We start from the raw sequence: 15,005 nt of genomic DNA on the forward strand, positions 1-15,005 counted from the left end.
GTTGTATTAATGAAATAAAAAAAATGTTTAGGATGTATTGTAGGTATATTGAATTTAATAGCGACGCCACGATATGTTCGCGAATTAGTGCAAAATATTAAGTTAACAAAACAACATCGATGTTCCATGCGTGGCATTTCCAATTTGAATTTTATAAATTTATTTTTAAATATATTAAATGGCTATTTGCGATCGCAACCATACTTTTCGGTTGAAATAGTAACAAACATCCATTCATCCATACTTACAAAGTTTCGGTTTATAATATTAGGAAGATTGTAAAAGGAGAAAACCGTATTTTATGTTTGCATTAAAAATTAAAAAAAAATCTAAATAGTACGTTACCCACTTAGTAACGAGCAAACTACGAGAAACTACTGCAGAAAAAATCTGTCACGAATATTGTTAAATAAAGATTATTGTTTACAATCTTTGTAATATAAATTCGGAAAAATAAACCTTTATCTGTTTTTCTAATAGATAATTTAGATATATAATTTTATTTTATTTTTTTATAAATTTTAGATGGATTTATAATATTAGATTGATATACAGCAATATACATTAGAAGAAGTATAAAAGTGTCACACGACGTCGGAGAGGTTGTAGAGTAATCTGTCATGCCGTATGCTTGCTTGCCAGCATAGTAGTATAAAAAACCTGATAATAATACATACACATTTTAATTAAGAACCACAAACATTATATGTAATTAGAATGGCAAAGAAGCTTACGGCCCACCTGATAGTAGACTGTCAGCTTGTTTGTCATTAAATGTAAAAAAAAAACAAATTGTATACGTAGCTTGTACTTACATTACATAAACTATTTTTGGATACAAATGTAAAAAAAAATAGTTTGTCTTTTGTCTATTTGTCTTGATTTCTTTTTTTTTTGTATCTTTGAACATGCTAATCTCAGTAACAGGTTTGATTATGATTTTCACTGATGTATTGTAATTATTAATGTATTGTCACACACATAAAATTCGATGTTTGTTTCTATTTAAAAAAATCTTCAAACAAAATTTATAACCTATTGTTTTTCCGAATACCACATACAAAGACGCTGACCCTGCTAGTGTTAATTAATAAAAACTCACATTTTTGTTTCTAGGATACAAAATATTCTTTCTGTAAACCCAAGGTTGCCGAAACTCAAGTTGATACGATAGGGTGCGGTGTATAATCAATACTACTTCATATTTTCTTCAAGTCAGTACAATTCCACATTACACGTAACAACAGTGCGAAATTATCCATTTATATACATATAAAATACGTTTATAACAATTAAATTGTTTATAGTATTACATGTAAATTTGTGTCTTAAAAATACTCTGTTAATCACTACAATATCATCTTCAAACTTTCTTAAAAACAATAAGCGTTTGCAAAATTATAGTGTAGCGATTAATTAAACTGTTCCCACGTTTATTTCGGTGTGTAAGGAAGTGACATAATGGTGTTTTGTTATAAAATAATAACAGAAACGCCGAGGAGATCCGGTGCGTCGTCGCCGAGGAAGGTAGAACCGATGGGACGGGTTTCGAATAGTAAGTTTTGTTAGATAGTTTTACCACAGGTTTTACATATACAATTATTATCAGATATATAAATATAAGCAATATCTACTGCATATCTTCAAATTTACGAGTTATCCCAGATGAGGTAGTCAGAGCCATTATAAATGGTCGACCATATGATGAACACAACCTACTGGGCCACGTTTTTTAACAAGTAATCTGCATAGATTTGGCCCGGGTGGTTCAGTGTGGTATGTGACATTCTTTCTCACCAAAACTTCTTGGTGTTCCTCTTCGGCCTGTCAGCTGCCTCGGGAAGTACTGCAGTATACTCTGTAAGAGGCTCCCATTCCTAGAATAGGAGCCGCTTCTCATCCGGAGAGTAGTCCAGTTGCTTTTCACTCTTTAAGAGAAGGTATGTGAGAACACCACACACAGCCTCCTGAGGCGAACCTACGGGGCCCCGGAGAATCGGAAATATCACATCTAATCTGACTAATATACAAGTTTGTGTGTCAATTTATATAACTGACTCCCCGGTGAAAAAGAGACCGATTTGGTAGATTTGGTTGACGGAATATTGGCATGTCAAATTAAGATTATTGTACTGACGGTATATGTTATATGTATGTATGTAACGTAACCACAGAACTAAGAAGTTATTCCACTATATTGTGAACTTAATGAAGCAATGTTGCTCCTCAAATTTTTCACATTTATTTTCAATAGGCAACTATTGCTATGGTATTCTTAACAGGCGCTTTTATTCAAAAGACTATGAACTAGATACAGTGTATTACAAATTAGGTTTTATTTTATGTAATGGAAATGAGCAACAAGCTAACATCTTACCATCAGGTGGGAACCCAATGGTAAGCAGTAACCGTCGCCTATACATGCGTAATTGGTAAACCACTTATGCGTTGGCATTCCAGAGAACTACCATGTAATGCCTCTTATCCTGCAACTCGATCATTAAACTATAGTGTTAAACTGTTAGATTAGATGTTCTAATAATTTCATTCAATTATTAATATTAATTCAATTATTATTAACAAAATTCAATATTACAATTGATATGCCAGTACAATTAAGATCCAATTTTCTTTTCCTTCACCATGATCCTATAGTATACATCCCTAGATCGATCCCCCGTCCAATTCAAACATGTATCAAAATTACGACAGCCTGAGCCGAGGTACGTACCCCTAGCGATGCGCTTAGACTAAAGTAATATCCGTCTGCCGGGAGTTGGTCTTCAGCCGCTCCATAAGTCCTTCCTCTAGTTTGGAGTGTCATCTGTACTCGCCCCGCCTCGGATTAGCTATAAAGGCCAGCTGTAGCTAACACCATTAGAGTAGTCCGAAAAAACCTATACCATACACAAATACTCTGAAATCCCAATCCCAACGTACATTCAATTCACATTCTAGTGCCCAGTTCTATGTCACATCTGATCAGTTCTTTGGACTACGAAGCCAGTGACGCCATGGATTCCATACCGGAACGTGACTGGCGACTGCTGGCGGCGCTCGCAAGAAAGAGGGAAGAAAACGACGAAAGAGAAAAGTTGGCTGATCAGTTTAGGAAGATGTGGCAAAAAGAGAAGGAAGAACGTGACCAGGTAATCCTACAGACTAGTTTTCTTTAATTCTTTTAAATACCAATTCCAAAAATTTCTAATTGACAATTGTTTTTACACTACCAATGAATTTTTCTTTAAAAGTTAGGGAGTATTTTTTTATTAATAACACATAACGAAAATAAGTGTTATGTACCTACCTGCCTACCTAATTTTAATATATAATATAATTTTTATGCATCAATTCATTTTATACTAATTCTCTTAAGACTACTAAAATTTTACGCGTCGAAACAATGGTGAAATATGTGGACTATTTTATTAATACTGACATTCTTTTAATATTTGTACCATTTTCTAGCAAATAAATACATTTAATTTTATGTCAGTTACAAGTAATAAACCAAATAACCCAAATACACTGCCTAATGCCGATGTCGTGATAAATGCAACGCTTGACATTTGAATCCAATATGGCTAGGAATAGAACCTTGCTCTCATTAATAATTTGTCTTAAGTTTGCTATAGCAATTGGAAAGGATGTGTGCTAATTATTTACTATATACCGCTTTATAAACCCCAAATAACGTTGGTTAAAAAATTGTCAACTTTCAAGAATATTGCCAAATTTCTATAAGCTTTAGGTAGCAGCGGAGATTTCCCGTCCAATTTGAACGAGGGTCGAAATTACGATGGCCTTCTCCAACTAAAGTCGTATCCGTCGCGCAGGAGTTGGCGTTCAGCTGTTCCATAAGTCCTTCCGCGCTTGTCGCTTCCTTTGGAGTGCCATCTGCAATTCTAACAGACTCTCCAGCAAACATCGACAAATAAATTAATCCGAATACCAGTCTCGTTGCTGGCGTCGCCCACAGTCACGTTGGATTTATAGATAAAAACATCAGGTGTTACGTAGTTACGTTCACCACGATGTAGGCAGTTCACAATTCATGTGTAATGTAGATGGATGCACATGTATATGTGTGGATATAATAACGGTCGGAATTGGATCACAATGATGGAAGGTCATAAGCTTCCAGTAGCGGTGGTCAAGTAGCCGTGCTGAATATTTATGGTCTCACACATGCTAATGTTAATTAAACAATATAAAACCCATTATATTGACAATGCCTCTTTTCCCCTACCGTACCATATACCTCTAGCTGTCTCTACTAAATGAGATTACAGCTATCCTCTTTGAACTTACCCTATTGAACTTCTTAAACAAATAGACAATATTCCTTCTTTTTAAACTTCAGGTGGATGCGGAAATATCAGAGCAATACAAGCGGTACATTCACAAGAAACGAGAACAGGAACGCAATCGTTTGGAATACAAGAGGTTTCAAAGGACCTTGGATCATCATGCACGGTGTGGGGAGCTGCTTAACAGCATACGGCATAAAGAACAGCGTAGCGCAGACCTGCTGGCTCATAGAGATGATAAAAAGGTATATGCTAAAACTTTGAAGAAAATCGTCTGAACGCGTTTCAGTTTTACCTGTTTCAGCCACCAATCAGCTTGAATTATAGGATTGTTGAATTATAATCATTTAATTAATCTTCAATTGTAGAATATAATAATATATTTTCTATTCTAATAATAATACTCCACACTTTTCAATTCACACAACGTTATGGATACTAGACAACTGGTTATGCATATTACAAATACTTAAATATATTTGCTAAATACATACATAATATACATAGAAAACACTCAGACCCGATACAAACAATAAAAACGTTTGTAACGTACGAGGAATCGAACCCACGACCATTGTAAATAAAACACACCGCTTTACTTACTAAACCATTAGACCACCGTAACGATCAGATATGTCATGTTTTTTCTATACTACGTAGCAATCAAGCATACGGCCCATCTGATGGTAAACGGTTACCGGCCTATGCACGCGTGAAACACCAGGGGTGTCACATGCCAATTGTCGACCCTTAAGAAACCTTAATTCTTGAAGAACTCATACGTAATGCTGTTCTCTTACCGTCAGCTTATTTACCTTTACATTTATATTGATTGTAAAAAATGTATTTGATTTAGCTCTTGACTTCTTTTTCTTAGCGTGTATAGTAATTAAACATCAAAGTTTGTCTATTACAAGATCGTTTGATAGATTCTTCACTATGTTTGCAGATATCAGAACTAATAGATCGAGCACTGGAGGAAGAGGCGCGTGCGCATCTCGCAGCGGATCGTCGTGTACGTCTCGACGCCGCGGAACAAATGCGGAGGCGCGTGGATCTGAACGACGCTGAGAAACGAGCTGATGAAGCCCAGAGACGACGGAATGCTACCTTGAGAGACGCTTCGCGGGTAATATTTGAACGATAGCGAAAACACAAAAATCTGCATAGTCTAGCACAGTGTTTCCCAATTAGTGGTACGCCTACCCCCAGGGACCCCCCTGTATATGCGGCTATCAGTGAAAACAAGAACAATTTCCAAAATATTATTTTATAACGATCATCATTGTAAAAGTTACAAATGAATGTGGATGGAACACCGAAAAAGAAATAGAGCTGTGTGAAAGGTGATATGGTAAGAAAGGAAGTAAATAACTGACCGATCGTCATTCAGATGATGATGATGATGAACGATCATCTATCCCCGTCACCCGTTCCCGCTTCGTTTTGTTCCCGCAGGCGTTTGAGCTTGAAGAAGTAACAAACATACACACACACTCACAAACTTTCGCATTTATAATATTAGTGTGATCGCTACAATCAGGGGTACGCAAGGTTTGAGCTCTTTTTTGAAGTGGTACGCAGTAAAAATTATGTTGGAAACCACTAGTCTAGCATATTAGTCCATCGAGACGATTTTGCCAAAAATTTACCATGAAGGTTTCCATGATGAGACCATGTGGAGACCGACTTGATACTGGTACACTGTAGCAATAGTTCCACTACTCTCCTCAATAAGGGGAAATGCTCAGGGAATGGCATTGTTGCTAGCAACCATGTTAGGTTGACCTCCATGGGTAATCGCCTGGAAACTATCATGTTCATGATGTTAATGGTGAAAGTGTCAAGATGGGTTAATTACCTGACCTCATGCTTATCTTATCAGTCTCCACTGTCGCCCCGCCAGCGTAAACCATAAATGTAGGCGGGTGCACCATACCATTATCATCCATTAAAAAATACTCTCATCTACTAATAATCCCTTTTTCCCTCTTCAATAAACTTATATATTTTCTTCAGCGCGCAGCGATTTATCACACCGCTTTACTTCCAATGGGTTCGATTTCTCGCATAGTACAAACATTTGTATTCATAAGCATGACTGTTTACATCGGTCTGGGTGTTATCCATTTGTATATTATAAATATACTAGCCTACCCCCGCGACTACGTTTGCATCACACTTATCATTATATATCGACCAATTTACATAATATTTTTTTTAATTATAGCCTATGTGTTATTCTGATATATGCTATGTTACTGTAAAGCGTCATCAAAATCCGTTTAGTAGTTTTTTTGCGTGAAAGAGTAAAAAACGTCCATCTATACTTACAAAATTTTGCATTTATAATATTAGTACCTAAGATTTACAAAAAAAGTATCTATGTATTTATATCAGTTGTCTAGGAGCCATAACACAAACTCTGCTTAACTTGGGCATGGCGCTATATGAATTGACCAAGAAAAAAAACATGTTTTTTTCAGCGCGCAGCTATATCCAACGCACTAAGCTCATGGGAGTCATCAGTGGTGCTCAACGAAGTGCGTGCAGCTCAGAGCGCGCGCGTGCTCGCGCTGGCAGCACGCGCAGCTCTTCAGGATGCACGACGAGAACAAATAGCACGCGCACGTGCAGCACGCGTTGCACGCGGACGCAGGCTGGCTGCCTTTACCGCACATTTGAGAGAGGCCATCAGAAATAGTTAACTATATAATCAGTTATCGGTTATAATCATTTATCGGTTTTTTAACACACTTGCTCGTAAAGTGGATCCAATTTCACCGTTTTTCGATATATAAATCAGGTCATAATATACACGTGCAATAGTGAAGTTATATTCCGTAACCGCACTATTTGTTTTTTTTTTAATTTCGAACCGACCACCGCGCGGTGCTAGCCAGTAAGCACGCGCCGATTTAAAAAAGTAAAACGGCGAGAATGCGATTACATGGATCAGTTTTATGGTTGTGTTTATTTGAAATCAAGTGTGTTAAAAAACATCGTACGATATAGATGCGTATTTAACACACTCGGGCTTTATTACGCCTTGACGGTAATTCCGTCTCGTGTGCTATAGCCGTCACAACTCACTTATATTGTAATATACTTTTAAAATTTTACGTAAGTCAAATTAATCGAATTACCTATGTTTTATGATCTTTCTTCGTCGATAGATTAATTGACTGTAAATCGACACATTTTATCTTCTATAGTGCCTTTGAAAATATCCTTACAATTCTTTTGCGCTGTTGTCGCAACTTACGGTGGAGGATCTTTTATTTCTCCGGCTCGAAGGACCACTTAAATGTTCGTATTTATTCATTATTAATATTTACTTCCTCATGTTATGTATTAAAGACAAAGACTGTTGTGTTGTATTTTATGTTTTTTAATTATTTATATATAAAAAAACTTATAAACGTTACATATGAAATGTTCTAAGGACTTCTACGGTTTTATCAATGTCATTCGGTGGTCGTCATCGACGGTATCTGTGGTCTAGCAGTTTAGTACACCGCCTTACTGTACAAGGAATCGAACCCGCGACCATCGGAAGCAACACAGTATGCCGCTAGACCAGACCGTCGAATTATTGTCATGAATTATAATCTCATAAGATTTAAGTCACCAGCTATCCATCTCCATCTCCATCTTTCCTGGACCCTGTCAGATCCTTAGTAGCGGCGGCGAGCCTGGCCCTCGCCTTCCTGTACTGACGCAGGACAGCTTCAGCGCCGAGGAGTACAGCTGATGCTGTACTGGTACTGGGAAGTGGAGTATAATCAGCTCTGGGAATGTGCGTTTGGGATATTATGTTCCATTGGAGAGTTGGTGTCCTGTAATGCATTGAGGGGGACATCTATTAATTACGTCACATGTTGAGGGGGAGCGAAGGGGCAAGTGTGACATTGTGTGACAAGGAATGTTCCATTGGATACTGAGGGTGCCTATCGTGGTGAATACGAATTTGGTGTCCTGTAACGCATCGAGGGGGGCATCCATTAATTACGTCATATGTTGATGGGGAGCGAGGGGACTGCAAAGCGTGACATTGTGTGACAAGAAGTCTGAGGGAGATCCTGAACTTCGTGACGTGACGTCAGAAAAGACCCCTGGCAAAGGGTGTCACACAATGTCACGCTATTAGTATAGTATAGTTAATTTCGAGACAAAGTGTGACATTGTGTGACACTCCTTGTGAGGGGTCTTAAATTCCTGACTCAGACGTAGACTTTAGAATATAAGATATAAAAACTTAAGAAATATTACTATTATTATTATTCATTATTATATATTGTTTTTTAACAAATTTATACTCGGTTTTCTAGTATAAAATTGCAACAATGTGACACTAGGGAGGTGGAGTGAATGGGGTAGAGAAAGAATGTGACAAGTTCGGGGGGAGAAGACAAAACAACATAATTATACTCAAATGAATATAATTTTTTTACCTGTAACTGTGGTTGGGCCAACACCTCCAAATCTTTGATCAAATGGCACCCACCAACGAAGAATCTTCTACTCTCACCCTGAACACGATCACTCTCTTCCGGGCGAGAGCAGGTCAGCTGCTTCCGGTAACATCCAATGTCTAACGTTAAAGGGAGATAGCTGTATCCTTCTGTGCGATGTCGACCCCACCAGTCCGTTGAGATGACTTCGAAAAATATCTGAAGGGAGGGTGGATCTGAAAATAAACTAATATTACATTGAAAAGAGCAGTAATTATTATTATAAACTCTATTTTTAGTGCAATGAATACATTGAAATTAATAATAATGGTACATTAGTATCCTTGAACAATTCATACGCCCCATCTAGTCCCAAGGTAAGCAGAGCTTGTGTTATGGGTACTAGACAACTGCTAAAAATACCTACATATATTTTATAAATGTATAAAAAACAGGAGGTGTTTTCTATATATTTATAAAGTATATTTAGGTATATCTATTAATTGTCTAGTACCCTTAACCCAAGCTCTGTCTACCCTGGGACTAAATGGCAGTGTGTGAATTGCCCACGGTTGCAATTTATTTAAATTAAAACAGTATATACCTAAGTCTACTGGCATCTCCAGATCAAGTTCTATAATATATCCAAAGTTCCATTCTTGTGTGTTGTGTGTACCGAGAGCTTTACTTGTGTGTGTCCTGCCATGCAGATCACCATTACAGCTCATTGTTTCTGGAATCTTAATAAAGTTTAAAATGTAAGCAGATGATCAGTTTGTACCAACACTTGTAATATTTCTGTCAACCCATCTATAAGTTTACGTCTCCAATTCATTACATCATGGGTACCGCTACAGCGGTGAGGTGGTAACCAACGCGTTACAAATTATTAGGTTTTCGGAAATTAATTTCGTTTTTCCCAACAGAGGATTTAATTGTATTTTCTGGAAGCCAGCTTCACACTTATTCAGCATTATATTAATCATTATATTTTGAGAGCTGACATAGCAAGACTTGTGTGTGAAAAAGTTCAAATAATTATAGTCATAAATTTTTGGTACCACCCTTTTAAATGTCGAGACCAACAAGCAGCATTTTCGTTATATTTTATTTTTTTACTATAGAAAAGGTAAAAATGTTGTTCAAGCTAGAAAGGAATTAACCGATGTGTGTGTAGAAGATGTGTTGACAGTATGCCAGTGGTAAGATTATTTGTAAAATTTCGATGTCGAAGACCACTTTCTGGAAGCCGACCTTCCAGAAAGTCGACTGACCGACCTTCAAGATGTTACACTAATCTTACATATTAAGAAGATATTACAGGCTATGTAGGCGTGGACATCTGCGTAGGTACCTCAGTCTCACCTATTTCAGCTGCCAAGTGCAAGGCCCGCATACTGTCAACACTTGAGACCCTTCCTTTAGTACCTCTCCATATAACATAGATTTAAGTTTACTGTAAAAACAGTCTATATCCGGACTCCGCTTCGAATGTACGTGTTACTAAGCCATGTAACACACTATTAGTAAATAGTACAATAATTCTACCTCTATACTCACTACCTAGATACTACAATAAACAAATATATTATGTAGCGACACCTCATCAAATCATACATAACGCTATAGTGATAACGTGATAAATGCTGCGCTAGACGGGAGTTGCTCTAGCGCCGGCTATTACGGTAGAATATTTGCTGGCAAGAAGTGAGCAGGCATTAGAGCGGTGCTTGTATGTACATGCACATGCACATCATCATGTGGGTACATGCACATTATCACTTCGCATTTCCACATATTCTTTCTCAATATAAATAAATAAAGACATTTACTCACCACTACAAGAATTTTCTGTGAAGTAAATACATACTTCACAGAAAATTCATGTAAATGGAATTCTGAATAACATTTATTTAAAAGAATTTCTCGCAGATACTCTCATGAGTAGTAGAATAAAAAAAATATGACTATTCAAAAGTGCTTATATTAAGTTTATTTTAATAAATATAACTTCTATTATTTGTTATATTACTATATATTATTAATATACGAGTTAACCAGTCGAAACGTCTTTAAATATCTAAAACAATAGTAATTTGGTAATTTTTCTATGTCCTATTAGCCTGTACTGATTTTCTTCATAAGCTTTATTTTGTTTGTAGGGCAAGATTAGGCAGTAAAATCACAGTAATTACCATAACGCCTTACAACTGGTTTCTATTATGTCATTTTTGTAAATCTTTGCTAGCTATATTCCATCAGGCGTTACCTACCTTTATATTATATTCAATGTAGAGATCGTCCATATCAAAATCAGTTGCAGACAGTATGTCAAGTGAGATGCAATACTGTTTCTTGTCAAGCGGAGGCATGGAGAAAGTCATTAAGTACTTCTGTTTTTTCTCCCATCTCTTGAGTAATTTTCTTAACTGCAACAAAATATATGTATAATGTCTTTATAACTCTTTTTGTTTAAAGATAATACATAATTGGAAGCTTTTTAGGGAAGGTTGCTTTGTTTTCCACATATTTTTACAGTGTTGATGGCAGCAAATTTTATTATTTAAAACACAATATAAATTGTTAATGAATAAATATATCAAACATATCAAAAAATATCAAAATTTTGCTTAAAAACTAAATGACGTGGTCATAATTATTATTATGATTATATCTGTATTAAAAACCACTTAAAAATTAAAAATAATAACGTTAATTTAATTAACGTTTATTGATAAAGAATAGATCACTCACTAATGTTGTCAACTCTTCAGAGTTTCCCATCTCCTCAAAATCCACTTCGATTGAATACTCGTAACCAAGCGGCACTCCCAAAGCAGTGTCTACGGCATACGAGTTACCTTCCAGATCGTTCACGTCGGGCGACATTATGAGGTAGTTGTTAATTTTGTTATGATATATAGACACTAGAGTAATTTCTTGTTTCAGGAGCAGTTGCGAGTCCCTACAAATTATATAACAGTTTTTATTTTATCGAATTAGGTGTTATTTGGGGAAGTCTATTTCACTACTTAATGGATTTATACTATTTTGTTAAATTTATCACCTATCTTAGCAATCAAGCAGCATTATTTGTAAACTGTTTCGGACGTAGGGTGAGATTTTTTTTATGGATGATAATGGAATGGTGCACCTGCCTGCGCTAACGGTTTACGCTGGCGGGGCACCATCGTGACAAATTCACCAGGAATTTATCACGGTAGTTTCCAGCGTGGAGGTGAACCTGACATAGTACATTGCTAGTAATGGGTTCATGGGTCCATATTACTAACAATCTTCTTCCGCCCGAGATTAAGCAATTCAACTATAGGACATTACATAGCATCTTAGTCCGCCGGAATGGCAACATTCGAGTAGTCCTTCTTCATCAGTGGTCTAACGGATTAGCAAACCGCCTTACTTCTTATAGTCGGGGTTTCGGTTCACGGTTTTGAAGCTCTTCATAACATGGGACTGAATGGCGCTATGTGAATTGTCCAGGGTATTCATTGTACTACAGGGCATCCCCTGTGCAGTTTTTGTTTGCCATTCCAGTGACATAAAACAAAGATATTATATAATAACTGACCCCGCGAACTCCATTCCGCCTCAGATTTAAAGGAGTTTTGAAGTTTAGTTACGCAATAAATTTCTGAACGTTTTGACAGTTTGTATGGGAAAATATAATTGAATTTTGCTATTATTCATGCAATTTCTTCATATTTTATCACCGTTTAAACCTTACCTGGACTTCCACGAAAATTTAAAATACTAAAATTAGCAAAATCCGTTCAGCCATTCTCGTGTTTTGGACTCGCGAGACTAACGAACAGCAATTCATATTTATTTATATAGATTAGTCATACCCGTTGTATTCCGAATTATCCAGCATCACGTGCATCGCAGCCCATTGTTCTTCATCACAATCTACATTCTCCTCGCTCCTGAACAAATGACCCATTGAACTCGACTGTTGAATACTTCTAGCGTTTTCGTTCAGTTTGAGCATACTCATACAAAACGACAAGTCGAATATACCGGATTTATTAGTTTTGACATTGTTTGGGAGTGGTAAATGATAGTCATCGTGAATGTATGTAAACACATTAGACGGTTCATAATTAGAGTTGGTTATCATATTGTGGTAAGTCAGTTCGGTGTCCGTGATACAATTGTGTACGTTTGCGTATTGCTGCAACTCTCGTATGCAAAACGACTTCTCCTGCCATATAAATGTGTGCTCTTGAATTTCAGAACGAATCATGTTTGGTGTGCTTGTGAACTCTTCTAATTTTGGTAATGATATCAATCCGTCTATGGGTTTTAGTTTCACTCTGCAAATTAAGATTTTTTTTATAAGTCTGGATTACCAAGGTAATTATTAGTTTCACACTACAAAGTTAGAAATTAAGAAAAAAAAATTTTATAAGATTGCAATACCAAGAAGTAATTATGCAGTAATAAGTTATGTCTCTGTTTATGCTGTGAAGAATCTGTCGTAAGAAAGATAGTTATTACAGTGCTTCTATCTCGCCTATTTCAGCCGCCAAGGACCTTGCTATAGGAGCTGTGTTTTAGTTTTAGGGTGCAAATTAGGCAATGAAATTACTGCATAAGAGCAACAATGGCGTAACTGTACCGTTCGAGGCCCGTAGCAAATTCAACGCATACCCTCTACCCAATATACAGCAGCTGTGACACAGGGATTTCCTAGCAGTGTTACGGCCTGTACATTAATATTATTGTAAAAACTTTTTTTTTCAACAAATGCATTGAAATTTTAATACATTGTTTTACTTCTGCATGCAACTACGTAGGTATTACATGTAATAAGTCCCTAGTTGCATGCAAAAGTAATAGCATTAAAGGCAAAACATTTTTTTTACTAAATGTGTAACAATAAATTTTGGAAGTTGGGATTCTCATCTAATCAGGACTCCTTCCGGCTATGGCATTTTGCCAACTTGCCACCCCATAGTTACGCCACTGAAGAGCAATGACATCTTAATATTATGAAATGGCAAAGTATAGGTTCATTTGTGTATGCGAATATCCGTAGTGCTGTTCATGTACCTATATAGGCGACGGTTACCAACACATGGGCAATCAGCTTGTTTCCCATTCCAACTACCTAAAAAAAGGTGGAATAATATCTTTGAAACCGCATTACTGTAAGCAATAGAAGAAACACGCAGCACCCTACCTTATTTTAATGTTTTCCACGGAACCTTTCAGCCAATACACTCCTGTAATTTTATTCTGACGACTAAAATCATTCATTTTATTGCAGTATTTCAAACTTAACACACAAAACTGTATTTTAGTCTAGTAGTCAGTGTTGTTATTTTGTTGTCATAGCAACAAAATTTGTCATTACAAAAAACAACAAAATACAACACAACCTCTGAACTTTGAAGTTTATCTTTAAGAGGAGACGTTAAAACCGATACAATTACTTATTTTATTTTTTATTGGAAGTAAATTTTAAAGATGTAGGTATTTTGAGGTAATTTTCGGAGTAAATGTTAAAACATAATTAAAGAATATTTATATATATTATTATATTATATTTTACATACTATTTATTTATTATCAAGCTTAACCACTTTAATGGTAAAAAGTAAGAAGAACAATAGTAAATAAAAAAGTTTCATTGTTTAGTCAATTCATATACTTGGTAAATAACCAGTATTTTTGAAGTACTGACTAAATAGAATATTAAATTCTGAGGCTATGACACTTCAAATGTCAATCTGTCATTAAATCACTCATTGACGTGACAAAAATATTCGACTGTCAATTGAAGTCTGTACTAATGTTGCCATATCAATATATTTTTTACGTTTTCTGTAACTTTGAAACAAACGCATCTGACACGGAAAATTAAATTTGTTATATCTCAGAATACAACATTTCAAAGAATATTGTGAATTTTAGGCATAAATGTTTTAGTCGTCGTTGTATTACCAAAATAATATTAGATACATACACATACAGGCTTTATATTATAAATATTTGATAGGAATACTGTTTAGAACATATTTTTAATAACAAATTAAACTAAACGATATATTATGCCTCTATCGTGCTTTTTATCCCAAAACATTTTGGTGCCTTCAACATAAAAGCTTAGAGCTTTGAACCGCAAATCCCTTGCAATTCTCCTGGTATTTTGGGTGCTCATGGGCGGTAAAGACTTGCCAATATACTATAAACAAACATAGTAGTAATATCGCTTTTT

The 15,005-nt window shown here is 36.0% G+C and overlaps 2 protein-coding genes across 2 annotated transcripts; one reads left to right on the forward strand and one right to left on the reverse strand.

Moving 5' to 3' along the window:
* Nucleotides 1–1,461: 1,461 nt before the first annotated feature.
* On the forward strand, nt 1,462–7,604 carry LOC131843531 (luc7-like protein 3). The gene is made up of 5 exons (XM_059192196.1): nt 1,462–1,555; nt 2,959–3,149; nt 4,364–4,555; nt 5,260–5,439; nt 6,797–7,604. Exons 1-5 carry the CDS (start codon nt 1,462–1,464, stop codon nt 7,016–7,018), a joined length of 879 nt encoding a protein of 292 aa, XP_059048179.1. The 3' UTR covers nt 7,019–7,604.
* A 213-nt stretch (nt 7,605–7,817) lies between these two features.
* On the reverse strand, nt 7,818–14,113 carry LOC131843575 (tectonic-like complex member MKS1). The gene is made up of 8 exons (XM_059192247.1): nt 13,968–14,113; nt 12,631–13,098; nt 11,519–11,729; nt 11,038–11,193; nt 9,369–9,504; nt 8,765–9,000; nt 8,238–8,288; nt 7,818–8,127 (listed from the first exon to the last, which is right to left on the reverse strand). The coding sequence occupies exons 1-8, from the start codon at nt 14,042–14,044 to the stop codon at nt 7,945–7,947; spliced, it is 1,518 nt and encodes a 505-aa protein (XP_059048230.1). The 5' UTR covers nt 14,045–14,113; the 3' UTR covers nt 7,818–7,944.
* Nucleotides 14,114–15,005: the final 892 nt, after the last annotated feature.

The sequence above is a fragment of the Achroia grisella genome, unplaced genomic scaffold (genome assembly GCF_030625045.1).
Source record: "Achroia grisella isolate CSIRO2021 unplaced genomic scaffold, CSIRO_AGI_Agris_v1 utg319, whole genome shotgun sequence".
Lineage (NCBI taxonomy): Eukaryota > Metazoa > Arthropoda > Insecta > Lepidoptera > Pyralidae > Achroia > Achroia grisella.